Below are 25,734 nucleotides of genomic sequence, written 5' to 3'. Positions count from 1 at the left end.
TTGCATTGCTCTGTTAAGGATGTTCATCGCTCGCTTCTTCCATTTTATGGTCAGAGCTCATTTTTGGCGCAATGGGTACATAAATTAGCAGAATTGTCGATTTTGGAGTGAAGATCGGCCAGATGTGTTGCAAGAGCTACCAATGCATCCAGAAAAAGTCACAGTGTGATGCGGTTTATGGTCTGGTGGCATCATTGGACCGTACTTCTTCAAAGATGATGCGAAGCGTAACGTAACTGTGAATGGTGAGCGCTATCGTTAGTTGATATCCAACTTTTTTTTTGCCCAAAAAAAGCATGGCATGTCATGTGGTTTCAATAAGACGGTGCCACATGCCACACAGCACTCGTAACCAAGGCGAGTTCGTTGAACTTTTTTTTTACATTCGGGACCGGTCAATTGACCGCCTAGATCGTGCGATTTAACGCCTTTAGACTATTTTTTGTGGGGCTATGTTAAAGCTCATGTCTATAGAGACAAGCCTACTTTAACTAACGCTTTGGAAGACAACATTAAAGCATTTATTCGTGAGATACCGACTGGAAAGTTGGAAAGAGTATGCCAAAATGGGACTAGGCGTTTGGACCATTTGAGGCACATTTACGGTCAATATTTGCATGAAATAATCTTTAAACATTAAATTATATGGACCGTTCTATGGATTCTAATAAAAATGTCATGCATTTTGCTAATATTTTTTTTTTTTTTTTTTGGAAAACTTTCCTATAGCTCTGGAATAATCACCCTGTACATATGTACACTAAGCTGAATTGCCCTGTGGTAGAGCATTAAATTATTTAAATTTTTTTTTGAAACATTTGTTAGTTTTGTTTGTTATACCCTCAACCATAAGATGGGGGGTATACTAATTTCGTCATTCTGTTTGTAACTACTCGAAATATTCGTCTGAGACCCCATAAAGTATATATATTCTTGATCGTCGTGACATTTTATGTCGATCTAGCCATGTCCGTCCGTCCGTCTGTCTGTCGAAAGCACGCTAACTTCCGAAGGAGTAAAGCTAGCCGCTTGAAATTTTGCATAAATACTTCTTATTAGTGTAGGTCGGTTGGTATTGTAAATGGGCCATATCGGTCCATGTTTTGATATAGCTGCCATATAAACCGATCTTGGGTCTTGACTTCTTGAGCCTCTAGAGGGCGCAATTCTTATCCGATTGAAATGAAATTTCGCACGGCGTGTTTTATTATTATATCCAACAATTGTGCCAAGTATGGTTCAAATCGGTCCATAACCTTATATAGCTGTCATATAAACCGATCTTGGGTCTTGACTTCTTGAGGCTCTAGAGTGCGCAATTCTTATCCGATTAGAATGAAATTTCGCACGACGTGTTTTATTATTATATCCAACAGTTGCGCCAAGTATGGGTCAAATCGGTCCATAACCTGATGTAGCTGCCATATAAACCGATCTTGGGTCTTGACTTCTTGGGCCTCTAGAGAGCGCAATTCTTATCCGATTTGCCTGAAATTTTGTACGACGGATCCTCTCATGACCATCAACATACGTATTTATTATGGTCTAAATCGGTCTATAGCCCGATGCAGCTCCCATATAAATCGATCTCTCTATTTTACTTTTTGAGCCCCCAAAGGGCGCAATTCTTATTCGAATTGGCGGACATTTTACACAGGTCTCCAACATATAATTTAATTGTAGTCCAAACCGGATCATATCTTGATATCGCTCTAATAGCAGATTTTTCTTTCTTTCTTTTCTTATATAATTTTTTGCCTAAGAAGAGATGCCGGGAAAAGAACTGACAAATGCGCTCCATGGTGGAGGGTATATAAGATTCGGCCCGGCCGAACTTAGCACGCTTTTACTTGTTTTTTTTTTTTGGAAAACTTTCCTAAAGCTCTTGAATAATCACCCTGTACATATGTACACTAAGCTGAATTGCCCTGTGGTAGAGCATTAAATTATTTAAATTTTTTTTTGAAACATTTGTTAGTTTTATTTGTTTTTGTACTCCATTCAATAGTTCATTTCATTTATCTCCTCATTTACATTTTGAATGTAATATGAAAAACAACACATGTTTGTGTCTGTCTCTCTATATGCCATGATCTTGGTTGGTCCGCATTACGCAGAGCATACAAATTTATTGCCTTGTATTTTGTAGTTGTAGCATAATTTAATTAAAATATTAACCATTTTTTGGTGTTGTTGTTATTGCTCTCACTCTCTCCTTTTAGGAATGTCAATTTCAATTTAAAAATCGCCGCTGGAATTGCACCACAACGGAGGATAATACAGTTTTTGGTCCCATGACCGGTTTGGGTAAGTAGCAAGCCTCACAGCACCATAGCTCCATCATTGTAAGGCTAATTTACTTTTAAATATGACATTAAATTTTCCGTAACAAAACTCGGGGGCATTTGTTTTTTGCCTTTTTGTTGTTCTCTAAAAGACTTCATTGTGGTGGCAGCTCGAACTTTGGGAAATTCAAGGAATTTTTAATGTGCTTTAAAGGAAAGTAATTTGAATGAAAGGCCGTTTTTTTCATAACCAAACTGAATTGTTTACATTTCGCCAAGGCAAACTCGAGTTTTTATTCATTATGAATTCTACGAACAATTACACGACACTGAAATAATATTTTGAGCAGTATTCAAGGTAAACCAAATAAGGCTCTTTAGCAAACATTTTGCATATGCAATGGAATATGGCCAAAGGTATATAACAGACAATTGCAAATGGATGAGCAACATTGAAAGGTGTTTCGTGGAAATCAAATTTACCATTCAATTGGAAACTTTAAGAATCGAAGTACAGACGCAGCGTTCAGAGTAAAGTGCAGAGGAGGAAAAGTTCATCTAATTGGGTTATTCAACAAAAATGCTACTGATTTAAGGTTGTCCGCATGTAAGCAAGTACTAGGCATGAAAAGCCGAATAGCCCTTCAGGCAAACACATAAGCCACGTTTCTACGAATTCCTATAAGAATGCAACATTTATCAACCCATAGCAAATATATCGAAATATAGTCCGATCTCAATTCCATGGCAACCGGTTATGCATACCGGATTGACCCGTTGAGTTCCTTCATCGAACGCAGCTCACTGTTCTGAAATTCAGCCAATGGACAGTAAATCGGGAGATCGGCACATATGGCAGCTATACCCAAATATGATCCGTTCAGCACCATATTCGGGAAGAATGTGCAGAGGTCTAATACAACTCTTTATACTAAATTTCAAAATCGGTTAATATATACGCAATTAATGTGTGAAGGACTTTATGTAGAGAGATGCACATATATGAGAGCTTTATTTATTGTGCACATAAGTCGAGGGGCACTAAATGAGGTTTCTATAGGGATTTCGAAGGTCCTAAGACAACCTACTGTGCTAGCGACATCGGGTTATGATCTAGACCTTTAATCGGATATCGTGGTTCCTTAGATAACTCACTGTGCTAGACTTCAGCGAAATCGGTTAATAGACCCGGCTTCTATAGGCCTTATACCTTAAATCGGTAGATAGGTCTATATGGAAGCTATATCAAGATATTGTCCGATCTAGACCATTATCTATACTGATGTCGAAGGTCCTAAGGCAACCTACTGTGCCAAATATCAGTTATCGGGTTATAAATGCGACTCTAGACCTTAAATCGGGAGATCGGTCTATATGGAGGCTTTATGAAGATATTGTCCGATCTAGACCATATTCGATACCTGTCAAGGGTCCTAAGACAACCTAATTTGTCAAAATTCAGCAAAGTCGAGCAATAAACTTGGCTACTATGGGACTTGGACCCTAAATCTGGAGATCCGTCTATTTGGGGGCAACATCAATATATTGTCCGATCTAGGCCTTATTCAACGCCGATGTTTATGAACCTACAACAACTCATTGTAGCCGACTGGTGTTAAACCCTTAATCGGGTAATAAATGTGCCTTCTATGGGCCTTAGACCTTCAATCGGTCTATTTAAGGCCTAGATCCGGTAAACAATGCAGCTTCTATAGGCCTCAGACCTTAAATTAGAAAATCGGTCTATATGGAGGCTATATGAACATGTTGTCCGATCTGGATCATATTCGATAAGGACGTCAAAGTTTCTAAGGAAACTCCATTTGCCAATTTAAGCGATATCGGGTAAAAAAAGTCGCTCGCTACGACAGAATTCAGTGAAATCGAGCGAATTTATTCTAAAGATATGGAGGCTATATCGATATATTGTGCGATTTAGACCATATTCGATATCTATGCCGAGGGTCCTACAGCAACCAAATTTCAACGAAATCGAGTAATAAAACAGCTTGGTGGAATGTTCATGGACAAAATTTGCATATCATGTTATGAACCAATTTTGACCATACATGACATAATTGTTCAAAGTCAAAAAGAAGCATTTCATACAAAATATCAGCCAAATCCGATAGTAATTGCGCCGACCAAAGGCTGACGAATTCAAGATTCGTGTTCGATTTATGTGGGAGCTATATCAGCTTATCGCCCAATTTTGACCATACTCAGCACAGTTGTTGGATGTCAAAACCAAACACTTCCTAGAGGCTCAAGAAGTAAAGATCCGAGATCGGTTAAGAAACGTTTTGGACCATACATAGCACAGTTGTTGGAAGTCATAACAAAATACTTCATGCAATATTACAAACAAATCGGATAAGAATAGCACTCTCTAAAGACTAAAGAATTCAAGCTCCCAGATCGGTTTATATGGCAGCTATATCAAGACAAAGGAGGCCATCGGGGCGCAAAGGTTAGCGTGTCCGCCTATGACGCCGAATGCCTGGGTTCAAATCCCGGCGTGAACATCAACAAAATTTTCAGCGGTGGTTATCCCCTTAATAATGCTGCCTAAATTTGTACAACCTAGTGTTGTAGCTATGTGGCGCGTCGTTCGGATTCGGCATAAAAAAAGGATACCCCTTATCATTGAGCTTAAAACTTTAATCGGACTGCCCTCATTGATATAAGAGAAGTATCCCCTGTTAATTAATAGAATGTTCATGGGAAATTTAGTAATATCAAGACATAGACCAATATTACCCATTTGCAATCCCAACCGACCTACACTTATGGGAAGTATTCATATTCACGTCTTGGAATTTTACGACGATCCGGAATATATATAGTATCGGCAATAGATATTCGGTGCGTTATACTGCAACGCAATGTAAATTTGCTAATAAACATTCCATCAAGGAACAGGGGCAAACTTCTCACATATCAGTGAGTGCTGTCCGGTTGAAGTTTAGGCTCAGTGATAGGGAGCCTTATATTAAAAGTCGTGTCTAACGGCGTGCCGCAGTGCGACACACCTTTAGGGAGAAGTTTTTACATGCAATAATACCTCTCTGGATGGAGACTTATTCCTCTGTAGTTGGCACATTCCGTCTTGCCTCATTTCTTGTGTACGGGACATAGTAAGCTGAGGTTGCAATCATCGGGTATGCGTTCTTCTAGCCAGATTGCACAGATAAGCTGATGCATACGGCTTATCAGCGTGTCTCCTCCGGTCCTAAATAGTTCAGCGGGTAACCCGTCGGCTCCTGCTGCCTTGTTGTTCTTTGGTCGGGTCACTACTACTTGGACCTTATTCTGACTAGGAGGTAAACATTCTATACCATCATCAGGGATTGGTTCTGCGGTATCCTTTTCGCCGCCTACCTCGGACACTAGCAATTGGGTAAAATGTTCTTTCCATATCCTTTGCATGTTATCTGTGCCAGATTTCCTTTTTTGTCCCTGCAGGAGGATGTGCCTGCACCTTATCGGCGTGTCTCCTCCGGTCTTAAATAGTTCAGCGGGCAACCCGTCGGCTCCTGCTGCCTTGTTGTTCTTTAGTCGGGTCACTGCTACTTGGATCTTATTCTGATTAGGAGGTAAACATTCTATCACATCATCAGGGATTGCTTCTGCGGTATCCTCTTCGCCGCCAACGTCGAACTCTACCAGTTGGGTAAAATGTTCTTTCCACATCTTTAGCATGTTTACTGTGTCAGTTACCAGATTTCCTTGTTTGTCTCTGCAGGAGGATGTGCCTGCACCTTATCGGCGTGTCTCCTCCGGTCTTAAATAGTTCAGCGGGCAACCCGTCGGCTCCTGCTGCCTTGCTGTTCTTTAGTCGAGTCACTGCTACTTTGACCTCATTCTGACTAGGAGGTAAACATTCTATACCATCATCAGGGTTTGGTTCTGCGGTATTCTCTTCGCCGCCAACGTCGGACACTAGCAGTTGGGTAAAATGTTCTTTCCATATCTTCAGCATGTTATCTGTGCCAGATTTCCTTCTTTGTCTCCTCAGGAGGATGTGCCTGCACCAAAGCCATCGGTTTGATGTTTAATTCTCTGCAACACTAACTGGCTTTTAATGCCGGCTCCTTTTTTCCACCTTCGAACACCATATTCAAACCATTTCGTTATTAATATGAGATTATAGATTTTAAACAAAATTTATTTTTTTTTATTTTTTTTTTCTTAAAATTCTTGCAAAAACGCCTCTCTTTTCACTCTCCAACAAAAAAAGCCTTAGTCAACTTAGTTTTCCTCATCTAGGTAAAATATTCCAGCTGTTCATTTATCTGCCCCAGATTTCCACAGTAGAGTTAATGCCTCTACCCATTTGGGATTTCAAATTAATAAGGGCTGTAGTTTTGCCAGGGCCGCCAGACCACAAAGTGGGAGTGGCTCCAGAGCTGTTGGTGAAACCATCGAAAACATAGATGATGGAGATGGTGCGAGTATTGGTTTGGCCCTACAATTTCAAGAAAGGAACATAAATTCTATGGGTTTTTTCTAAATAAACGATTTTAATTTACTTACACTTTTGGGAAAATTAACATCTGCCGAAATAAAGGAACTTGCCACTGGTGTGCGGAAGACATTCTCTCTCAACAACAGCATATCGGTGGAGTTACGAGCACCCCAGGTGGCACTCATGGCCAGAGCACCGGCAAAGAGGGCCACAAAGACCACAGCGAATTTCAAGAAAGCCATTTTTTGCAATTGTTTTAGTCAAGCGTTCGAATGAATTTGTGTTAATCACATTCACAGCAATGGTATTTATACCCAGGCCCTGATAAAAGGGGAAATTAAATGTGAAAACTTACATCTACTCTAAACTGAGATACCTTTTTTAATTGTTTCAATTCTATTTTTAATGCACATTGGCAATTTCGTTATCAATTTCTTTATTTTTTTTAACACTCGGTGTGGCTAGAAGTGTTTATTTCTATATCATATTGGCCTTATCAGTATTTCCTCTTGAAGAGGGGGAAAGTAGAGCTCATGCCATTGCCTTTTGATTAGTGACAATGCTTCAAAATAAATACTTTTATACCAAATAATTTAAATTATTAATTGATAGACAATTATTTTGTGCAGATATTAGCAAGTCTATCGCTGACTAAGTGTTGGAAAATCCCAGAAATATACTTTAGGCTGTAGTGAATAAAAAATCCCCTTTTATTATGCCTCAAGTGGACAGATAGGATATCGGAACCTTTTAAGTGGGTTATTAAAATCCACCTGTTTCACTGAAAAGCGTGATTAGACATGCAGTATTGTTATTAGTGTAGATAAGTTTATTAAGTTTCTTAGTCTATCAACAACATGATGGTGATAAAAAATTTGCATTAAAATCATAATATGCGGCATGTTGTATGAATATGACAATATTTCGAAAAAAGTCGAATTAAGGCCAATTATGATATGTTTAAATTTATTTAGGACTAGCTGACCCGGGCCCGCTGCGCTGCGCCTTCTTTTACTTTATATGGGACAAAAGTTTCCTTGGAATATTTATTTTCGACAATTAAAGATTTTTTGGTAAAATACCATTCTACGAAAATATTGGGTTGCCCAAAAAGTAATTGCGGATTTTTAAAAAGAAAGTAAATGCATTTTTAATAAAACTTAGAATGAACTTTCATCAAATATACTTTTTTTACACTTTTTTTCTAAAGCAAGCTAAAAGTAACAGCCGACTATATGAAAAATCCGCAATTACTTTTTGGGCAACCAATATATTTTGTTATATACAATTGAACAATGATTTGTACTTATTGGTATTTGATCCAAATCGGAACATATTTCGATATGGCTGCTATGGGTAAGGTAAGGTATGCATTTTTCATCGGATTTAGACGAAAGGTGGTTTACATAAATAACCGAGTTGGTGGGTATCCAAAGTTCAGCCCAGCCGAACTTAACGCCTTTTTACTTGTTTTTAAATGGTTTCTACACTTTTTTTCAAATTTAATTTAATTGAGAAACTTATTACATATTGCGTTATTTCATCATAATGAAAATTATGGCGGTAGAGCGGCTAGAGCATGCATGGAAAACTACTTTACATGAGATGGTGAGTTCAAATCTCCGCGTCGGCATAATTAATAAAATTGTTTTTAGGGTAATTGGCAGCACAGAGAGCGACAGAGAAAAAGTAAGAAAAAGTAAGCAAAGCTAACGAAAGAGCCGAACAAAGAAAAGGGCAACCTCGGTGGTGGTTGCAGTGCAGCAGCAAAGCATATGAGGTAGATTTGTTAAGGGTTTTTTGTTTTGGTTATGAAAAATATTGTTGTTGTTGTTATATGTTGGCTTGCAAACAACAAATTTTTACTTGCATCGTTGAGATTCAAAATAAATTGCTGCAAGAAAAACTAACAAATTTTGTCGTCGTTTTTTCAACAAAAATTGTTTTTTAAAATTGTTTTATCTATAGTTACAAACAGGTCTCAGTTCCTTGATCCCAGTGCCACTCTGTCCTCTTGCTTTGTTCCATTAGTGTGTCATAAACTTCAAGATGTCAATGTATCAGAGTTCCGTAAGTTCAAAATTGTTCAAAATTGTTCAATTGTAAAGTTGGCAGCAGTTATACGATCTGAAACTACTCCTTGATTATCCCACGATAATAATCGGTACAATTTTGAACTTACGAAACTCTGATATTGACATCTTGAAGTTTATGACACTCTAATGGAACAAAGCAAGAGGAAAGAGTGGCACTGGGATCAAGGAACTGAGACCTGTTTGTAACTGTCTGACCATAATATGCACAGATAAAAATAATTTTGAAAAACAAAAACTATTGTTGAAAAAACGACGACAAAATTTGTTAATTTTCTTGCAGCAATTTATTTTGAATCTCAATGATGCAAGTAAAAATTTGTTGTTTGACATTTTATATATATCCCGAGGTTTATCGCTAGAACTTTGTTTCATGGCGCAATTGTCTACTGGTATATCTATTTACAATGTGCTGGAAAGTTGAGGTTTAAGTTATTGCTCTAAGTCGTGTTGTTGTTGTAGTAGCCACATTTGCATGTGGAGTTAGCGATCCTCGTCAAGCTTCTATAAGAGAGAATGCACTTTCCGGTCCGATCGCAGCGGGCACGTGATGGCCATTGGTTATTCCAAAGGCGCCAATAACTCACCTTGTCATATAGAGCATCATAGGCACTCGGTGTTTAAGCAAGAGCCGGTGCAGCCTGTGCCCTCACAGAGACTCTTAACTCAATACCGCTGTTAGTCTGCGACTTCAGTTGCAGCTATTCTATATGCAGAATTTCACAATTCGCAACCCGTGTACGCTCCCGGTAGCTCCCAGTCAAGATTCTGGTGATAACGATGAACACCACACAGATCGGAGCTTAAAGTACCAGTTCTAATGTAACAGCATTGAAGGCCAAGCTGACGGACAAGCTTTCGCTAAGGCCGTTGTAACAGCAATTTTCAAACGATCTGTTCATCGATCGATAAAAGTCGGTTCAGATTTTGGTATAACTCTCATATACATGTATCTATTGTCCGAATTTATAATTGTAGGGTAGGAATGGGCTATTATATAGTCGACACCGCCCGACTTTTGCCTTTCCTTACTGGTATTTAAAGTTACCAAATCAAAAGAAAACTCTCTAAATCTCTCTAAGATACACGCCAAATATGGCCCAGACGGAACTAATATTGTATTATTAATTCAGAACCACTTGGAATGGATATTAAAGGTTTTGCCCAACAGAACTTAGCCCTTTTTGCCGTTCTTCCTTGTGTCTTGTATCGTTTTCTTAATCCTTACAATATGTACTCCTTTTCCCTTTTCCTTTGACCGAAAATTAACGAAATATTTTGCTTATTTGTATGTACGAATATATATTTACCTACAATATTGATGCTTACAATATGAAAGTTTTTCGAACCCTAGACCCACACACACACACCTCCTTCTTTTTGGAATTTCTAATTTTTAATTCATCATAAACAAAACTTTGTATCCATTTTATCATCATTAGTCAGAGCAAAAGTTTTACGTCTGCGACTTTTCTCGCAGAGGTCGGTAGTAGAAGTTGGGCAGACAAAAAACCCCATTGCCTTGTCTGCAATGCCTTAGATCAGCCACGTCGCGGCAGCAACTTTTGGCCAAAGACGTGTCTTAATGACTTAAATCAATTTATTGTTGAGCATTTTGTTTTGTCGTCATTGTAATATACACCGGTAACAGTGGATAAGAAAATTTGGTATTAAATAAACAGAATGTTTCAATCTTTAAACAACAAAAATTAAAAAAAAAAAACTAGTAAGGAAAGGCAAAAGTCGGGCGGAGCCGACTACATAATACCCTACACCACCGAGTCTACGTAATACCTTTAATATTGGGTTAGCCAAAAAGTAATTGCCGATTTTTTAAAAGAAAGTAAATGCATTTTTAATAAAACTTAGAATGAACTTCAATCAAATATACTCTTTTACACATTTTTTCTAAAGCAAGCTAAAAGTAACAGCTGATAACTGACAGAAGAAAGAATGCAATTACAGAGTCACAAGCTGTGAAAAAATTTGTCAACGCCGACTATATGAAAAATCCGCAATTACTTTTTGGGCAACCCAATATATAGCACTTATATCCAAATCTAGTCAGATTTTAATTTTGCCTGCCTATTGAAATATCAAATAGAACCTTCTACGATTTTCTAACGATGGTACGAAAATTGTGTCTTCTACTGGTTCGATTTTGATTAAATTTTTTGCATGTAGTGCGACGTCGAATAAAACATCTATATATAAATCTGATCCGATTCTGATGAAATTTTTCACACATATTAGGACGTCACAAAAAACACTTCGTGTCAAATTTGGTAAATATCGGACCAACATTGCGGCTTCCACAGCTTAAAAATGGCACATCGGATGAAAGATATATATGGGAGCTATATCTTAATCTGAACCGATTTTTATAATATTTTGCACACTTGGTGGCAAATTTGGTTAAGATTGGACCAAAACTGTGCCTTCTACAGCCTTAAAAGTCCATATCGGATGAAAGATATATATGGGAGCTATATCTAAATCTGAACCGATTTTTATGATATTTTGCACACATATTGGGACGTCAAAAGAATTTTGTAAGGATCGGACCAAAATTGCGGCTTCTACAGCTTAAAAAGGGCACATCGGATGAAAGATATATATGGGAGCTATATCTAAATCTGAACCGATTTTTATGATATTTTGCACACATATTGGGACGTAAAAAGAAACACTTCGTGTCAAATTTTGTGAAGATTGGACCAAAATTGTGCCTTCTACAGCCTTAAAAGTCCATATCGGATGAAAGATATATATGGGAGCTATATCTAAATCTGATCCGATTTTTATGATATTTTGCACACATATTGGGACGTCAAAAGAAACACTTTGTGCTAAATTTTGTAAGGATCGGAGCAACATTGCGGCTTCTACAACTTAAAAATGGCACATCAGATGAAAGATATATATGGAAGCTATATCTAAATCTGAACCGATTTTTATGATATTTTGCACACATATTGGAACGTCAAAAGAAACAATTTGTGCTAAATGTTGTAAGGATCGGGCGAAAATTGCGGCTTCTACAGCCTTAAAAGTCCATATCGGATGAAAGATATATATGGAGGCTATATCTAAATCTGAACCGATTTTTATGATATTTTGCACACATATTGGGACGTCTAAAGAAACACTTTGTACTAAATTTTGTAAGGATCGGACGAAAATTGCGGCTTCTACAGCTTAAAAAGGGCTCATCAGTTGAAAGATATATATGGAAGCTATATCTAAATCTGGACCAATTTTTTTTTTTCAAAATCAATAGCGTTCGTTCTTTCACCAAAAAAGAGACTTCCGCAAAATTTTGTGAAAATCGGCCAACAAATCGGGCCTGTACCTTGATTACAAGAATATATGGACAGACAGAGAGACGGACAATCGAATCAGGAAGTGATTCTAAACCGATCGGTTTACCTATCAATGGGTCTAGCTCATCTCCTTCTTAGCGTTGCAAACAAATGCACAAATCTATAATACCCTGTACCACAGTGGTAGTGTAGGGTATAAAAATAAGTAAAAGCCTGCTAAGTTCGACCGGGCCAAATCTTAGAAACCCAGCACCATGGATTCTGCTAAAATTTTATACAAATAAATTTTGTTAAAGGGCATAATTATATCCTACATATCAAACTTCTGTCAAAGCAGCAAATCCTAATCAGTCTATCAGGTTATAGACTGATTTGGACCGCATTTGGCACAATTATTGTAAGTCGTAACAGAACACAGCATCCAAAATTTCAGACAAATCGGACAAAAATTGCGGCTTGTAAGAACTCAAGAAGTCAATTCGAGAGATCGGTTTATATGGGAGCTATATCAGGTTATAGACCGATTCAGACCCGACTTGGAACAGTTGCTGAACGCCATAACACAACACCTTATGCAAAATTTCAGCCAAATCGGACAAAACTTGTGGCTTGTATGGGCTCAAGAAGTCAAATCGGGTGATCGGTTTATTTGGGAGCTCTATCAGATTATAGACCGATTTGGACCGTACAAAGAACAGTTGTTGGAAGTCATAACAGAACACTATGTGAAAAATTTCAGCCAAATCGGACAAAAATTGCGGCTTGTAAGAACTCAAGAAGTCAAATCGAGAGATCGGTTTATATGGGAGCTATATCAGGTTACAGACCGATTCAGACCCGACTTGGAACAGGTGTTGGAAGTCCTAACAGAACACTGCGTGGAAAATTTCAGCAAAATCGGATAAAAATTGCGGCTTGTAAGGGTTCAAGAAGTGAAATCGGGTGATCGGTTTATAAGGAAGCTATATCATATTATAGACCGATGTGGGCGGTACTTGGCACAGCTGTTGGAAGTCATAACAGAACACTACGTGGAAAATTTCAGCAAAATCGGACAAAAATTGCGGCTTGTAAGGGCTCAACAAGTCAAATCGGGAGATCGGTTTATATGGGAGCTTTATCAAGTTATAGACCGATTTCGACCGTACTAAGTACAGTTCTTGGAAGTCATAACAGAACACTACGTGGAAAGTTTGAGCAATATTGGACAAAAATTGCGGGTTGTAAAGCCTCAAGAAGTGAAATCGGGAGATCGGTTTACATGGGAGCTATATCTAAATATGAACCGATGTGACCCACTTGTAATCCCCAACGACCTACGTAAATATTAAGTATCTGTACAAAATTTCAAGCAGCTAGCTCTACCGCTATCATGATTTTGGCAGACAGACGGACGGACATGACTAGATCGACTCAGATCAAGAATATATATACTTTATGGGGTTCAAGACGAATATTTCGATGTGTTACAAACGGATTGTTGATTTATATTGATTTTTATACCTTCCACCATGGGATGGTGGATTAGTTCGTCATGGTTAGTTCATCATTCTGTTTGTAAATGAAAACTTTGCCCATGAACATTCCTCTAAGGAACATGGGCAAACTTCTCACATATCAATGAGTGCAGTCCGATTTAAGTTTAAGTTCAATGATAAGGGGCCTCCTTTTTATAGCCGTGTCCGAACGGCGTGCCGCAGTGCAACACCTCTTTGGAGAGAAGTTTTACATGGCATAGTACCTCAAAAATGTTGCCAGCATAAGGAGGGGTAAGCCACCGCTGAAAAATTTTTTCTGATGGTCTCGCCAGGATTCGAACCCAGGTATTCAGCGTCATAAGCGGACATGCTAACTCTGCGCTACGGTGGCCTCCTCTGTTGGGGGGTATACTTTTCATGGGCAAATTTTGCCCATGAACTTTCCACTAAGGAACAGGGGCAAACTTCTCACATATCAATGAGTGCAGTCCGATTCAAGTTTAAGCTCAATGATAAGGGGCCTCTTTTTTATAGCCGATTCCGAACGGCGTGCCGCAGTGTAACACCTCTTTGGAGAGCAGTTTTACATGGCATAGTACCTCACGAATGTTGCCAGCATTGGGAAGGGAAAGCCACCGCTGAAAATTTTCTGATGGTCTCGCCAGGATTCGCACCCAGTCGTTCAGCGTCATAGGCGGACATGCTAACCTCTGCGCTGCGGTGGCCTCCTCTGTTTGTAACTACTCGAAATATTTGTCTGAGACCCCATAAAGTATACATGTTCTTGATCGTCGTGACATGTCGTGAGTTGGTGATCTAGCCATGTTCGTCCTTCCGTCCGTCCGTCTGTCTGTTGAAAGCCCGCTAACTTTCGAAGGAGTAAGGCTAACCGCTTGCAATTTTGCACAAATACTTCTTATTATTGTGGGTCGGTTGTGATTGTAAATGGGCCATATCGATCCATGTTTTGATATAGCTGCCATATAAACCGATCTTGGGTCTTGACTTCTTGAGCCTCTAGAGTGCGCAATTCTTATCCGATTGGAATGAAATTTCGCACGACGTGTTCTGCTATGATATCCAACAACTGTGCCAAGTATTGTTCAAATCGGTCCATAACCTGATATAGCTGTCATATAAACCGATCTTGGGTCTTGACTTCTTGAGCCTCTAGAGTGCGCAATTCTTCTCCGATTTGAATGAATTTGGCACGACGTGTTTCGCTATGACCTTCAACAACTGTGCTAAGTTAGGTTCAAATCGGTCCATAACCTGATATAGCTGCCATATAAACCGATCTTGAATCTTGATTTCTTGAGCCACTAGAGGGCGCAATTCTTATCCGATTTGAATGAAATTTTGCACGAAGTATTTTGTTGTGATATCCAACAGCTGTGCAAAGTATGGTTCAAATCGATCCTAAGTATGGTTCAAATCGATTCCAACAACTGTACTAAGTTAGGTTCTTCAATAACCTGATATAGCTGTCATATAAACCGATCTGGGGATTTGACTTCTTGAGCTTCTAGAGGGCGCAATTCCTATCCGATTTGGTTGAAATTTGGCACGACGTATTTTGTTATGACTTTCAACAACTGTGCCAAATAAGGTTTAAATCGATCCATAACTTGATATAGCTGTCATATAAACCGATCTTGGGTCCTGACTTCTTGAGCCTCTAGATGGCTCAATTCCTATCCGATTTGGCTGAAATTTTGCACGACGTATTTTATTATGACTTTCAACAACTGTGCCAAATAAGATTTAAATCAGTTTATAACCTGATATAGCTGCCATATAAACCGATCTGGGATCTTGACTTCTTGAGCCTCTAGAGGTCGCAATTATTATCCAATTTGCCTGACGGTTCCACTCATGACCATCAACATACGAGTTTATTATGGTCTGAATCGTTCTGTAGTCTCATAAAGCTCCCATATAAATCAATCTCTCTATTTTACTTCTTGAGCCCCCAAAAGGCGCAATTCTTATTCGAATTGGCTGACATTTTACACTGGTCTCCAACATCAAATTTAATTGTGGTCCGAATTGGACCATATCTTAATATAGATAGCAGAGCAAATCTTTTTTTATCCTTTTTTTTTGCCTAAGAAGAAATGCCGCGAAAAAACTCGACAAATGCGATCCATGGTGGTGGGTATATAATATTCGGCCCGTCCTTACATAGCACGCTTTTACTTGTACTTTCTATTGTCATGCCACCTTAACCACTGTGCATTGCCACTACAAGACTGATAAAGATGTGAGTGAGTTGAGTACGTCTGTTTGGCGAGTGTTGAATGTTGTGCGAACTGCTGATATTTCATTATAAACAATTTTCAACATCACTCAACTTAATTAAGACTGATGACAACGGTTTGACATCAACGATACCAATGAAGAATGCTGCATGGCCACAGCGACTCCTTTGAATATTCGACAGTAACAACAACAACAGCAACAATAGCAATAACTGTTCAAAGAATTGTGTTGTCTTAACTTTACGGCCATACAAAAACAGCAGTCGAAGGAACTCTGTTATTTGTGTTATCCTTTCACAATGAACATCTTGGCCCCTAAACTCTCTCTCTCTTTCTCTCTACCACTATCTCTCAGCATCATTTAATGGGGGAGTAGTCACTCTTTTTTTTTTTTGTTATTGTTTCCTGTCTGTAAAGTTCACAACAAAAACAAATGACTGACACTCTTATGCCGAGAAGAGGAGTATATAAACGATGATGTTCTTGTTCGTTTCAGTTCGTGGTGTGTGTCTGTGTGTGTTCTGTGTGTTTTGATGCGTGTTTGGGAAGTGGAAATATTTACAACCTTTCCTGAATGACAAGTACTCGTACTACCAAAGTACACAGTGTCTGTTGTTTGACTCAACATTGACAGGAAAATGATACAATAACTACAATTCACACAGAGTTCTTGCTGTCGTTGAAATGCTTGGCGTTCAAAAAGTCCTTGTCATTGTTGTTGTTGTTGTTGTTGTTGACATTTAAAAGATTAAACCAAAAATTGAAATATCTTTTGCAATGATGATGGTGCTCTTGTTGATGCTACTTGCTAGTTAGTAGCCTGATGGCATCTCTGACCTGAGTGCTTTCTTTGCATTTCAATAGAATGGAATTCCTTAAATATGTTTGTCTAGTTTTGTTTTCACATTTTGCAATTTCTTGGAATATTTTGTAATTAGATATGTACACAGGATTGTAAGAAGTTTGGTTATTATAAAACTTTTGAAATTCTTGGATTATTTCCATGTTGACATGATTCAAGCACCTAGTAATCACTTTACACAAAGGTTTAATTAAAATATTGAGTTGCAAGTATTTTTTCGAAAATCTGACCTCAGCGAATCTATTGTTTATGAGTTTCAAAGGAAAATAAACTTCCAAGGAAATCAGATTAACTAAAGATTAGATTGTTGCCACTGTTGCCTTGTATTGTAGATTAAATTTAGAACACATCTTAGGTAAACCCACATCTAATTCGGTGACAGGAACGAAGAATATTTCAAGACATTAAATATGAAATGATGAGATTGGTATACTTTCATCGTATGGTTATGTGGCGAATATAGGGTACTTCAGCAGACTATCCCCTTTACTCTCATTTTCAAAAACGCCAAATCTCGAAAGTGGTTGGGGTGATTCCAGCGAAATTTTGTTGCGCTCTTATACGATTAGTAGCGTAAAAATAAAAATTTTTTATCCCAATTTGGGTTCAGATATTAGATGGTGGCGGAAGGAGGGCTGGGTTAGGGTCTGGGGTGGATCCCAAACAAGTCTATCAAAAGTCACGCTATTTTTGGCAAATTTATTCATATTTTTTTGGAAAAAAGGAGCACAATATCCTGCTATGGAATCTAAATTAGATTTTAAAATCGAATAGTAAAGCGCAAACAGACAAACCAAATGAAAACACGCCGCATGTGGTGTCGGTATAATTGCCTATACACAGAACAGCACTGGCAGCATCCGCCGATTGCTGATCTCAATGCAGAGAACAAATAAGTTCGGCAAAATTGTGTTTGTTACTATTGACATTATTGGATAAGTTGGCTTTCATTAAGTGAAGTGAGATTTTATTGGTTTTCTATTGCGTTTGTGAATCAAGTCGTCTTTAAAAGCCCTGTTCAAATTTAGATGTGTGCTCTCCAGCCTACTCTAGTAGGGTTGGTATGTAAAGCACTATGGTCCATTTGACAAATTCCGCTAATGACGATTCTTGGCGAATCAGAAATCGCGATGCAGAAAGCAACATCACAGATTTTGCCTTACTTTTGAAAGTTCTCTGTTGTAATATTCTTTGAATAGAAAGCAATGAACGAAATGGTCTACAGCCCGACAATATCCTGTAATAGAATCTAAAAAAAAAAAAAACAAAACTAACAAGTAAAATGGCTTTAAGTTCGTCCGTGGCGAAGTTTGGATACCCACCTCCTTAGGTATATAAGTAAACCACCTTTCGTCGAAATCCGGTGAAAAATGCATAACTTATGCCCCATAGTAGATATATCTGAATATGTTCCTACTTGGACCAAATATCAATAAGTACAAGTCATTGTTCAATTGTGTATAACAAAATATTGATCTTTTTGGTAAATATTGGGTTGCCCAAAAAATAATTGCGGATTTTTTAAAAGAAAGTAAATGCATTTTTAAATAAACTTAGAATGAACTTTAATCAAATATACTTTTTTTACACTTTTTTTCTAAAGCAAGCTAAAAGTAACAGCTGATAACTGACAGAAGAAAGAAAGCAATTACAGAGTCACAAGCTGTGAAAAAATTTGAAAACGCCGACTATATGAAAAATCCGCATTTACTTTTTGGGCAACCCAATACATCTAAAAATAAACCGATCTGAACCATATACGACATGAATGTCGAAAAGCGTAACATAGGTCACTATGTCAAATTTCAGTAAAATCGGACAATAAATGCGCCTTTTATTGCCCCAAAACCTTAAATCGAGAGATCGGTCTATATGGCAGCCATATTCAAATCAGGACAGAACTGGGTCAAACTGAAGAAGGATATCGAAGGGCCCAATTCAACTCACTGTGCCAAATTTCAGCAAAATCGGTCAATAAATGCTCCTTTTATGGGCTCAAAACCTTGAAACGGGAGATCGGTCTATATGGCAGCTACATTCAAATCTGCACAGAACTGGGACAAATTGAAGAAGGATATCGAAGGGCCTAACACAACCCACTGTCCAAAATTTCAGCAAAATCCGATAATAAATGCGCCTTTTATGGGCCCAAAGCCTTAAATCGAGAGATCGGTCTATATGACAGCTATATCCAAATCTGGACCGATCTAGGCCAACGTGAAGAAGGATGTTGAAGGGCCTAACACAACTCACTGTCCCCAATTTCAGCAAAATCGGATAATAAATCTGGCTTTTATGGGACTAAGACCCCAAATCGGCGGATCGGTCTATATGACAACTGTATCCAAATCTGAACTGATCTGTGCCAAATTAAAAAAGGATGTCAAAGGACCTAACTCAACTCAATATTCCAAATTTCAGCAAAATCGGATAATAAATGTGGCTTTTGTGGGCCTAAGACCCCAAATCGGCGGATCGGTGTATATGGGGGCTATATCAAGATATAGTCCGATATAGCCCATCTTCAAACTTAACCTGATTATGGACAAAAAGAGAATCTGTGCAAAGTTTCAGCTCAATATCTCTATTTTTAGAGACTGTAGCTTGATTTCAACAGACAGATGGACAGAGGGACGGACATGGCTAGATCGTCGTAGATTTTTACGCTGATCAAGAATATATATACCTTATGGGGTCGGAAATGGATATTTCGATGTGTTGCAAACGGAATAACAGAATGAATATACATCCATATTCGGCGGTGGGTATAAAAACGCCACAAGCGATAACAAAATCGCGTGATTTTTAAAATATATTTAAATTTTTATGAAAAAGCCCCGCACAGTGTCGTGAATTCATAGTAAAGTTGGCCAAAAATAGAAGGAGTGAACATAGGTGGATGAAACTTGGCACAGGGCCAAAAACGGAGCAATAATGAACCGAACTTTCGATTTTACTTCCCGAGGCCACAAAATGCTCATTTTCTAAAAAAATCAAAATTTCTATTCTGAAAAAATCAAAAAGTGCGCAGAGGGCATATTTCCATTTTGGATTTGGGTTAAAATGTTCTGAAGCCAAACTTTATCCATTTTGGGGTCTAAGTGTCAAGCGGTCCGCACCACCACGAAAGAATCCCCCATACTGGACTAATGCACTGAACACGGCAGTGTGTGGCTTGACAAACGTATTTGAGAGTAGAGCACGAATTTAATATCTTCTTTAAAGGCCAAGTGTCTGGGTGGCACCCCACTCCTCAAACGCCCTAAAGCGGAAATATTTACATATCATGCCAATATAGGGCGCAAATAAAATTTATTTTGAAGTAGAGCATAAAATTGATATCCATATTCTAGGGGCTATTTCACCAAAAAACAACTTATTTACTAACCGTGGCAATAAATTGCTCAAATAAAAAGTAATAGAAAGTGCACAAAGGCCCAACGAAGAGGGTCCGGTTCGGCTATTTCAATATAAAATTAAAGAAAAGGGTTTTAATAACAGCTATGAGATTGAAGAATCGCCCTTTGATCTGTATAGGGTACGAGCTTGGATTACTTATTTTAATTGGCTAAGACAGAACATTTATCCCATTAGCTGGTCTTAGAATAGTGTTCCAAGCCCTCGATTCTCTGCGCCTCTTCTATAATCTATGACACAAATCAGATCATTCCATAGAGTTCCGTAGCCAACGCAACCATTGTATTGTTGTACGTTTAACTATGCTAATACAGCACATACAGTTCATATGACGCCATTACTCTTCACCAATGCAAACTGGTCCATAATCTTTACGAAGAATCTTTCTCTCAAACACTTCAAGTACTGCCTCATCTTCTTTCACATCTACCCATGCCTCAGAACCATATAACAACACCGATAGTATCAGTGTCTTGTATAGTATAATCCTTGTTTCTAAACTGCTTACTTAATCCAATTTCGCATCTGTTTGCCAGAATTATTCTTCGCTTTATCTCAAAACTGGTGTCATTCAATTCGATTAAGGTGGTGTCTTGGTGGACAAAGTTGCTGATTATCTCAAAGGTTGTGGTTCTCGGGTGTACAAGGCTTTGAGGGAGTTTATACCATCCATTTTGTCTTATCTCCATTTACTGTCAGATCCACTGTCACTGATTCTCTTTCAATTTTTTCAAAGGCTGCAGTTACTACTTCCGATGATCGACCCACGATATCGATGTCATCGGCATAGGCAAGTAGCATGTGTTTACTTGTGGATAGTGTGCCATGTCTATTCACTTCTGCATCTGAAACCTTGTTTGTTAGTGGATGGTTCGGAGAGATTCTTTCCTATACTCACTGGGTAACGTGTATCAGCAGGTGGCTTCCTGCAGGTGTCACCCTGCAGGGATACCAAATTCAGAGAGAGATCTGCGACAGTCTGCCTAGGGATTTAATGGCTTTCTGAAAATATCGAAATCGAAATCGTCGTTATGACATTTCATCTAAGACATTCCACCAATTCTTAAATTGCAAAGATCTCCGCTGGATACACACTACGATGGTTGGGTAGCCTTATGACCAGTCCTAGTTCTTCTGAGTACACCCCAAGGGCCGCCAGGTCTTCTAGTTTGTAACTATTCGCATAAAAGTCTTTGCAACTTCTATTATCAGGGATATTGTAGTTCCAATCGATTCAATCAGGAACAGTGGTACAGTATTTTTTATAAAAAAGCGGCTCAGACATGTTGTAATTCACACTTCCCGAAAACTCGGACATTGTATTAAGGTTTTCGCAGTGTGTTTAGCCGCCGCATGACCTAACAGAAATTTCCCTTAGCCTTAGCAGCGGTTGCATCACTTTGTCGGTCCACAACGTCCAGAGGCATTAGTTGTAGCATTAAATCCAGTGCATCGAATGGAGTAGTCGTCAGTGGGGCACTATGCACTAACAAGTCTATTGTTAGGCATGCTGTGTGGCATGTGTCACCGTCTTGTTGAAACCACATGTCATGCATGTCAAGCTCTTGCGCTTTGGGCAAAAAAAAGTTGAATATCATCTCACCATAGCGCATACCGTTCTCAGTTACGTTACGATTAGCATCATCTTTGAAGAAGTACGGTCCAATGATGCCACCAGCCCATAAACCACAATAAACTGTGATTTTTTCTGAATGCATTGGTAGCTCTTGCAATGCTTCTGCCTGATCTTCACTCCAAAATCGACATTTCTGATTATTTGCGTAACCATTGAGCCAAAAATGAGCTTCGTCGAAAAATGGAAGATGCGCGCGATGAACTTTCTTAACAGAGCACGCATTGTAAGACGAGCACATTTGTTAGACGATTCATGGTTAAATTAAAGACCAAACTGAAGATGTTTGACATTGAAATAAAACACGAAACGTGCGTGAGCTGTTCAAAACAGTGTTGCCAAAAAGATAATAGCTAAAAAATCACCCTTTATATAGGCCCCATATAATATCCGAATTTTAAATCTTGAGTTCCTAAAATACTTGATTTTAGTCGATTTAGCTAAAATTTAGAACGTGAAATATTCTTGTGTCCACCAATACTCCACATGAATCCTACCCATATCCATGGCGGTGGGAAACCAAGATTCGGCCTGGTCGAACTGAGCGCGCTGTAACTTGCTAGATGGTCCATAATACCCTGCACTTTGGCCTCCTTTATCATTGATAGCGAATACAAATTTAATTGAATCCAACCCATTTTATTTCCAAATTTAAATATAATTGAAGTCTCAACTACGCCTTATCAAAGCAATTAAATGTTGATTTGATTGCCAAGATTTATGTAATACGGCAAGTTTCTTAGCACAGAAAAAGATTAACTTAAGGTCTCGTCATCATTTCCCTATGCAAATTCACTTCAACTAATAGTCCTTAGGTATGAAATTTTTACCTAGGGAATATCCTTTTCTTTGTACGGATTTTTTTTTTCTTCATTAATTACAAAAATACTGCCTCCGTATCAACCTTCACAACTGCCCCCATGCAATTTTGACTTAAAGTTCACACTTTTACTACTTTCTTCAAATGCTCTCTTGAGGCATCATTTATTTTCATTAAACCGATGAAATTAAGATGGCACGGCCAAAAGTTTACTTGGCTTGCAGTAAAGAACGAGAGACGAACTCTAATGTATTTCAATTAATTTCATCACGAAAATGCCAACAAACTCAAGTTAATTGCTGGCTCTAAGGGAAGTTAATTTTCCAAACGTTAGCTTCGTTTGGTACGAGTATTACCAAAAATTTGTGGTTTTGTTTTTCTCCTCTTTTTCCTTGGTTCAACATTAAATGGATGTGAATATAGCCCCAAGATTTTTGTGCCTTATCAAGGCTTCGATAAATCGCCTCTAAATGACAAAGCCTTTTTTGGTGTCCCAAAGTCAGGCGAACCCTTACACTCTTCTCCCCCTTAATGTTGTGTTTATTAATTACTCACATTTAAGTAACTGATAAGGCTGAAACAGGTAACCTTCGCTTTTGGTTTGACCTGAGGGCTAGAGATTATTTTCAAACAAGATAAATACAATCATTTATTTATTAGATGCTGCATGTGACACTCCATTCTGCAGATAAAGTCCCAAAGGCCAACAACTAAATTGATTTCATTTATTTCCGAGAACATTTGGGGAATCTCGGGTTTTATGGTAGTTTTTGTTAAGAACGGCATAGGATAGCGAAAATCAAAGCACCTAGCGAAAAATATAAAAAATAAATATTTCGTGAAAAATATTTTGAATAAAAGCCTGATTTCTAGGATAATTTCGAATAAACACAAAAAATTTTTGATAATTTTATCCAAAGACAGAATTTTGGCGAAATTTTTTCGAAAATTTAATTTTTGGGAATATCCATCTATCCATCTGGGAAAATTCATCGTTTTATTCAATGCTACGTTAGGTTTAAGGAGCAGTCTGCCATCAGACTCACTTAGACGTTTTCGTCCATTGCGATACCACAGGAACAGAAGAAGGAAGATGTCTTCTAGTTCCTACCGCTGAATCATGCAGATCGCTTTAAAAAGTCCTATAACTTGCGAATGTTCAGATCCGCTACATCAGACAGGTTCTCCAAAAAATGAGAACCTAAAGTGGAACTCCTTCTAACTGCTAGTGCGGGACACACACAAAAGGTGTTCTAGTCTCTTCTTCACCGATGTCCCTACAGCTTCTGCAAAAGTCGTTGCTGGCAACCTTCAGTCTGTCAGCATGTTTTCCGACAAGACAGTGACCTGTCATGCCGGACACAATGACTGAGACGACTGTTCTAGCCAATGACAGCAAAGCAGTAGACCTCTTCAAGTCTAGATGAGGCCACATAGTTTTGGAATGCTCACAGCCCCCTCTATGTGATCATTCTATCATTTGTTGCCCTTCGGGCCTCGTCCTGAAAACTTAGCTTACATATCGCTAGAGGCATACCCACAGATTCCAGTGTCCCTGGAGTGTGTATGGAAGTTCTTAGTCTCGCAAGCTCGTCCGCTTTACAGTTCCCTGGGATATCCCTGTGGCCCGGCACCCAGAATGGAATGCTCACAGCCCCCTCTTTGTAACCATCTATCATTCGTTGCCCTTCGGGCCTGGTCCTCAAAACTTAGCTTACATGTCGCTAGAGGGATACCCACAGGTTCCAGTGTCCCTGGAGTGTGTAAGGTAGTTCCTAGTCTCGCAAGCTCGTCTGCTTTGGAATTCCCTAGGATATCTCTGTAGCCCGGCACCCAGAATGGAATGCTCACAGACCCCTCTTCGTGATCATTCTATCATTCTTTGCCCTTTGGGCCTGATCCTGAAAACTTAGCTTACATATCGCTAGAGGCATACCCACAGATTCCAGTGTGCCTGGAGTGTGTAAGGTAGTTCTTAGTCTCGCAAGCTCGTTTGCTTTAGACTTCCCTGGGATATCTCTATGGCCTGGCTACCAGCAGAACAGGTGAATTTTGAACTGTTCAGCCATCTCGTTGAGAGATCTGGGACAGTCGAGGGCGGTTTTTGTGTTCAGAAATACATTCTCAAGGGATTTAATGGCTGCCTGGCTGTCAGCGGAGATATTTATGCCATTCGTCGTAATGACATTACATCTTAGCCATTCCATCACTTCCTTAATTGCAAGGATCTCTGCTTGATACACACTGCAGTGGTCGGGTAACCTCTTCGATATGACTAGTTCTAGATCTTAAGTGTACACCCCAAGCCCACTTTGTCATTTAGTTTGGAACCATCCGTATAGAAGTCTATGTAACTTCTGTTACCAGGGATATCATAGTTCCAATCGGTTTTATCGGGAATAGTGGTACAGTAATTTTTATCAAAAAGCGGCTCAGGTAGGGTGTAATCCACACTGCCGGGAACATCGGATATTGTATCAAGTATAACACTGTGTCCGTAGCCGCCACATGACCAATGAGAAAGCTCCCTTAACCTCACGGCAGCCACAATGTCCAGAGGCATAAGATGTACCATTAAATTCAGTGCATCAGATGTTGTCGTCCTCAGTGCTGATGTGATGCACAAACAAGCCATCCTTTGGATCCGGTTAAGTATTGAGCAGTAGGTTGACTTTTGAAGCGTCGTCCACCAGACCACAACACAATATTGCATTATAGGTCGGAAACTGCAATATATACCCAATGCATGACACGCGGTCTAAACCCACAAATTTTGCAAATGGCTCTCTTGCAGGTGTATAGGGCAAGAGTTGCCTTTCTTGTCCTTTCCAAAACGTTGGATTTGAAGTTCAATTTCCTGTCCAGCTAATCATCCAGATATTTTGCGCTTTCTGTAAATGGAACATTCTCTCCATCCAAGGAGACGCATGCCAATGTAGGCAACTTGTATCTCCTGCTGCAAAGAACTATTTCTGTATTGCACGGAATTATACCTAGACCACTTTCGGTAGCCCACTTTGCTGCTGCACGTAGATGTATATCTCTAAGAGTGCTGGACCGCAATTGCCACTTCATCAGCATAGGCGACCACTTT

The 25,734-nt window shown here is 38.9% G+C and overlaps 2 protein-coding genes across 2 annotated transcripts in view; one reads left to right on the top strand and one right to left on the bottom strand.

Moving 5' to 3' along the window:
* The window catches only part of LOC106091921 (protein Wnt-5), a 515,558-nt gene that overhangs the window by 297,210 nt on the left and 192,614 nt on the right, over positions 1-25,734 (top strand). Inside the window, exon 3 of the mRNA XM_059370462.1 lies at positions 2,223-2,307. Within this exon, the coding sequence (XP_059226445.1) occupies positions 2,223-2,307 (85 nt within the window). The remainder of the gene's footprint in view (positions 1-2,222; positions 2,308-25,734) is intronic.
* LOC106089099 (uncharacterized) lies at positions 6,459-7,030 on the bottom strand. The gene is made up of 2 exons (XM_013254864.2): positions 6,822-7,030; positions 6,459-6,753 (listed from the first exon to the last, which is right to left on the bottom strand). Exons 1-2 carry the CDS (start codon positions 6,993-6,995, stop codon positions 6,577-6,579), a joined length of 351 nt encoding a protein of 116 aa, XP_013110318.1. The 5' UTR covers positions 6,996-7,030; the 3' UTR covers positions 6,459-6,576.

This window comes from Stomoxys calcitrans, chromosome 5, assembly GCF_963082655.1.
Source record: "Stomoxys calcitrans chromosome 5, idStoCalc2.1, whole genome shotgun sequence".
Lineage (NCBI taxonomy): Eukaryota > Metazoa > Arthropoda > Insecta > Diptera > Muscidae > Stomoxys > Stomoxys calcitrans.
The sequence above is the reverse complement of the archived record's forward strand: the minus strand, read 5'-3'. Positions and strand labels throughout refer to the sequence as shown.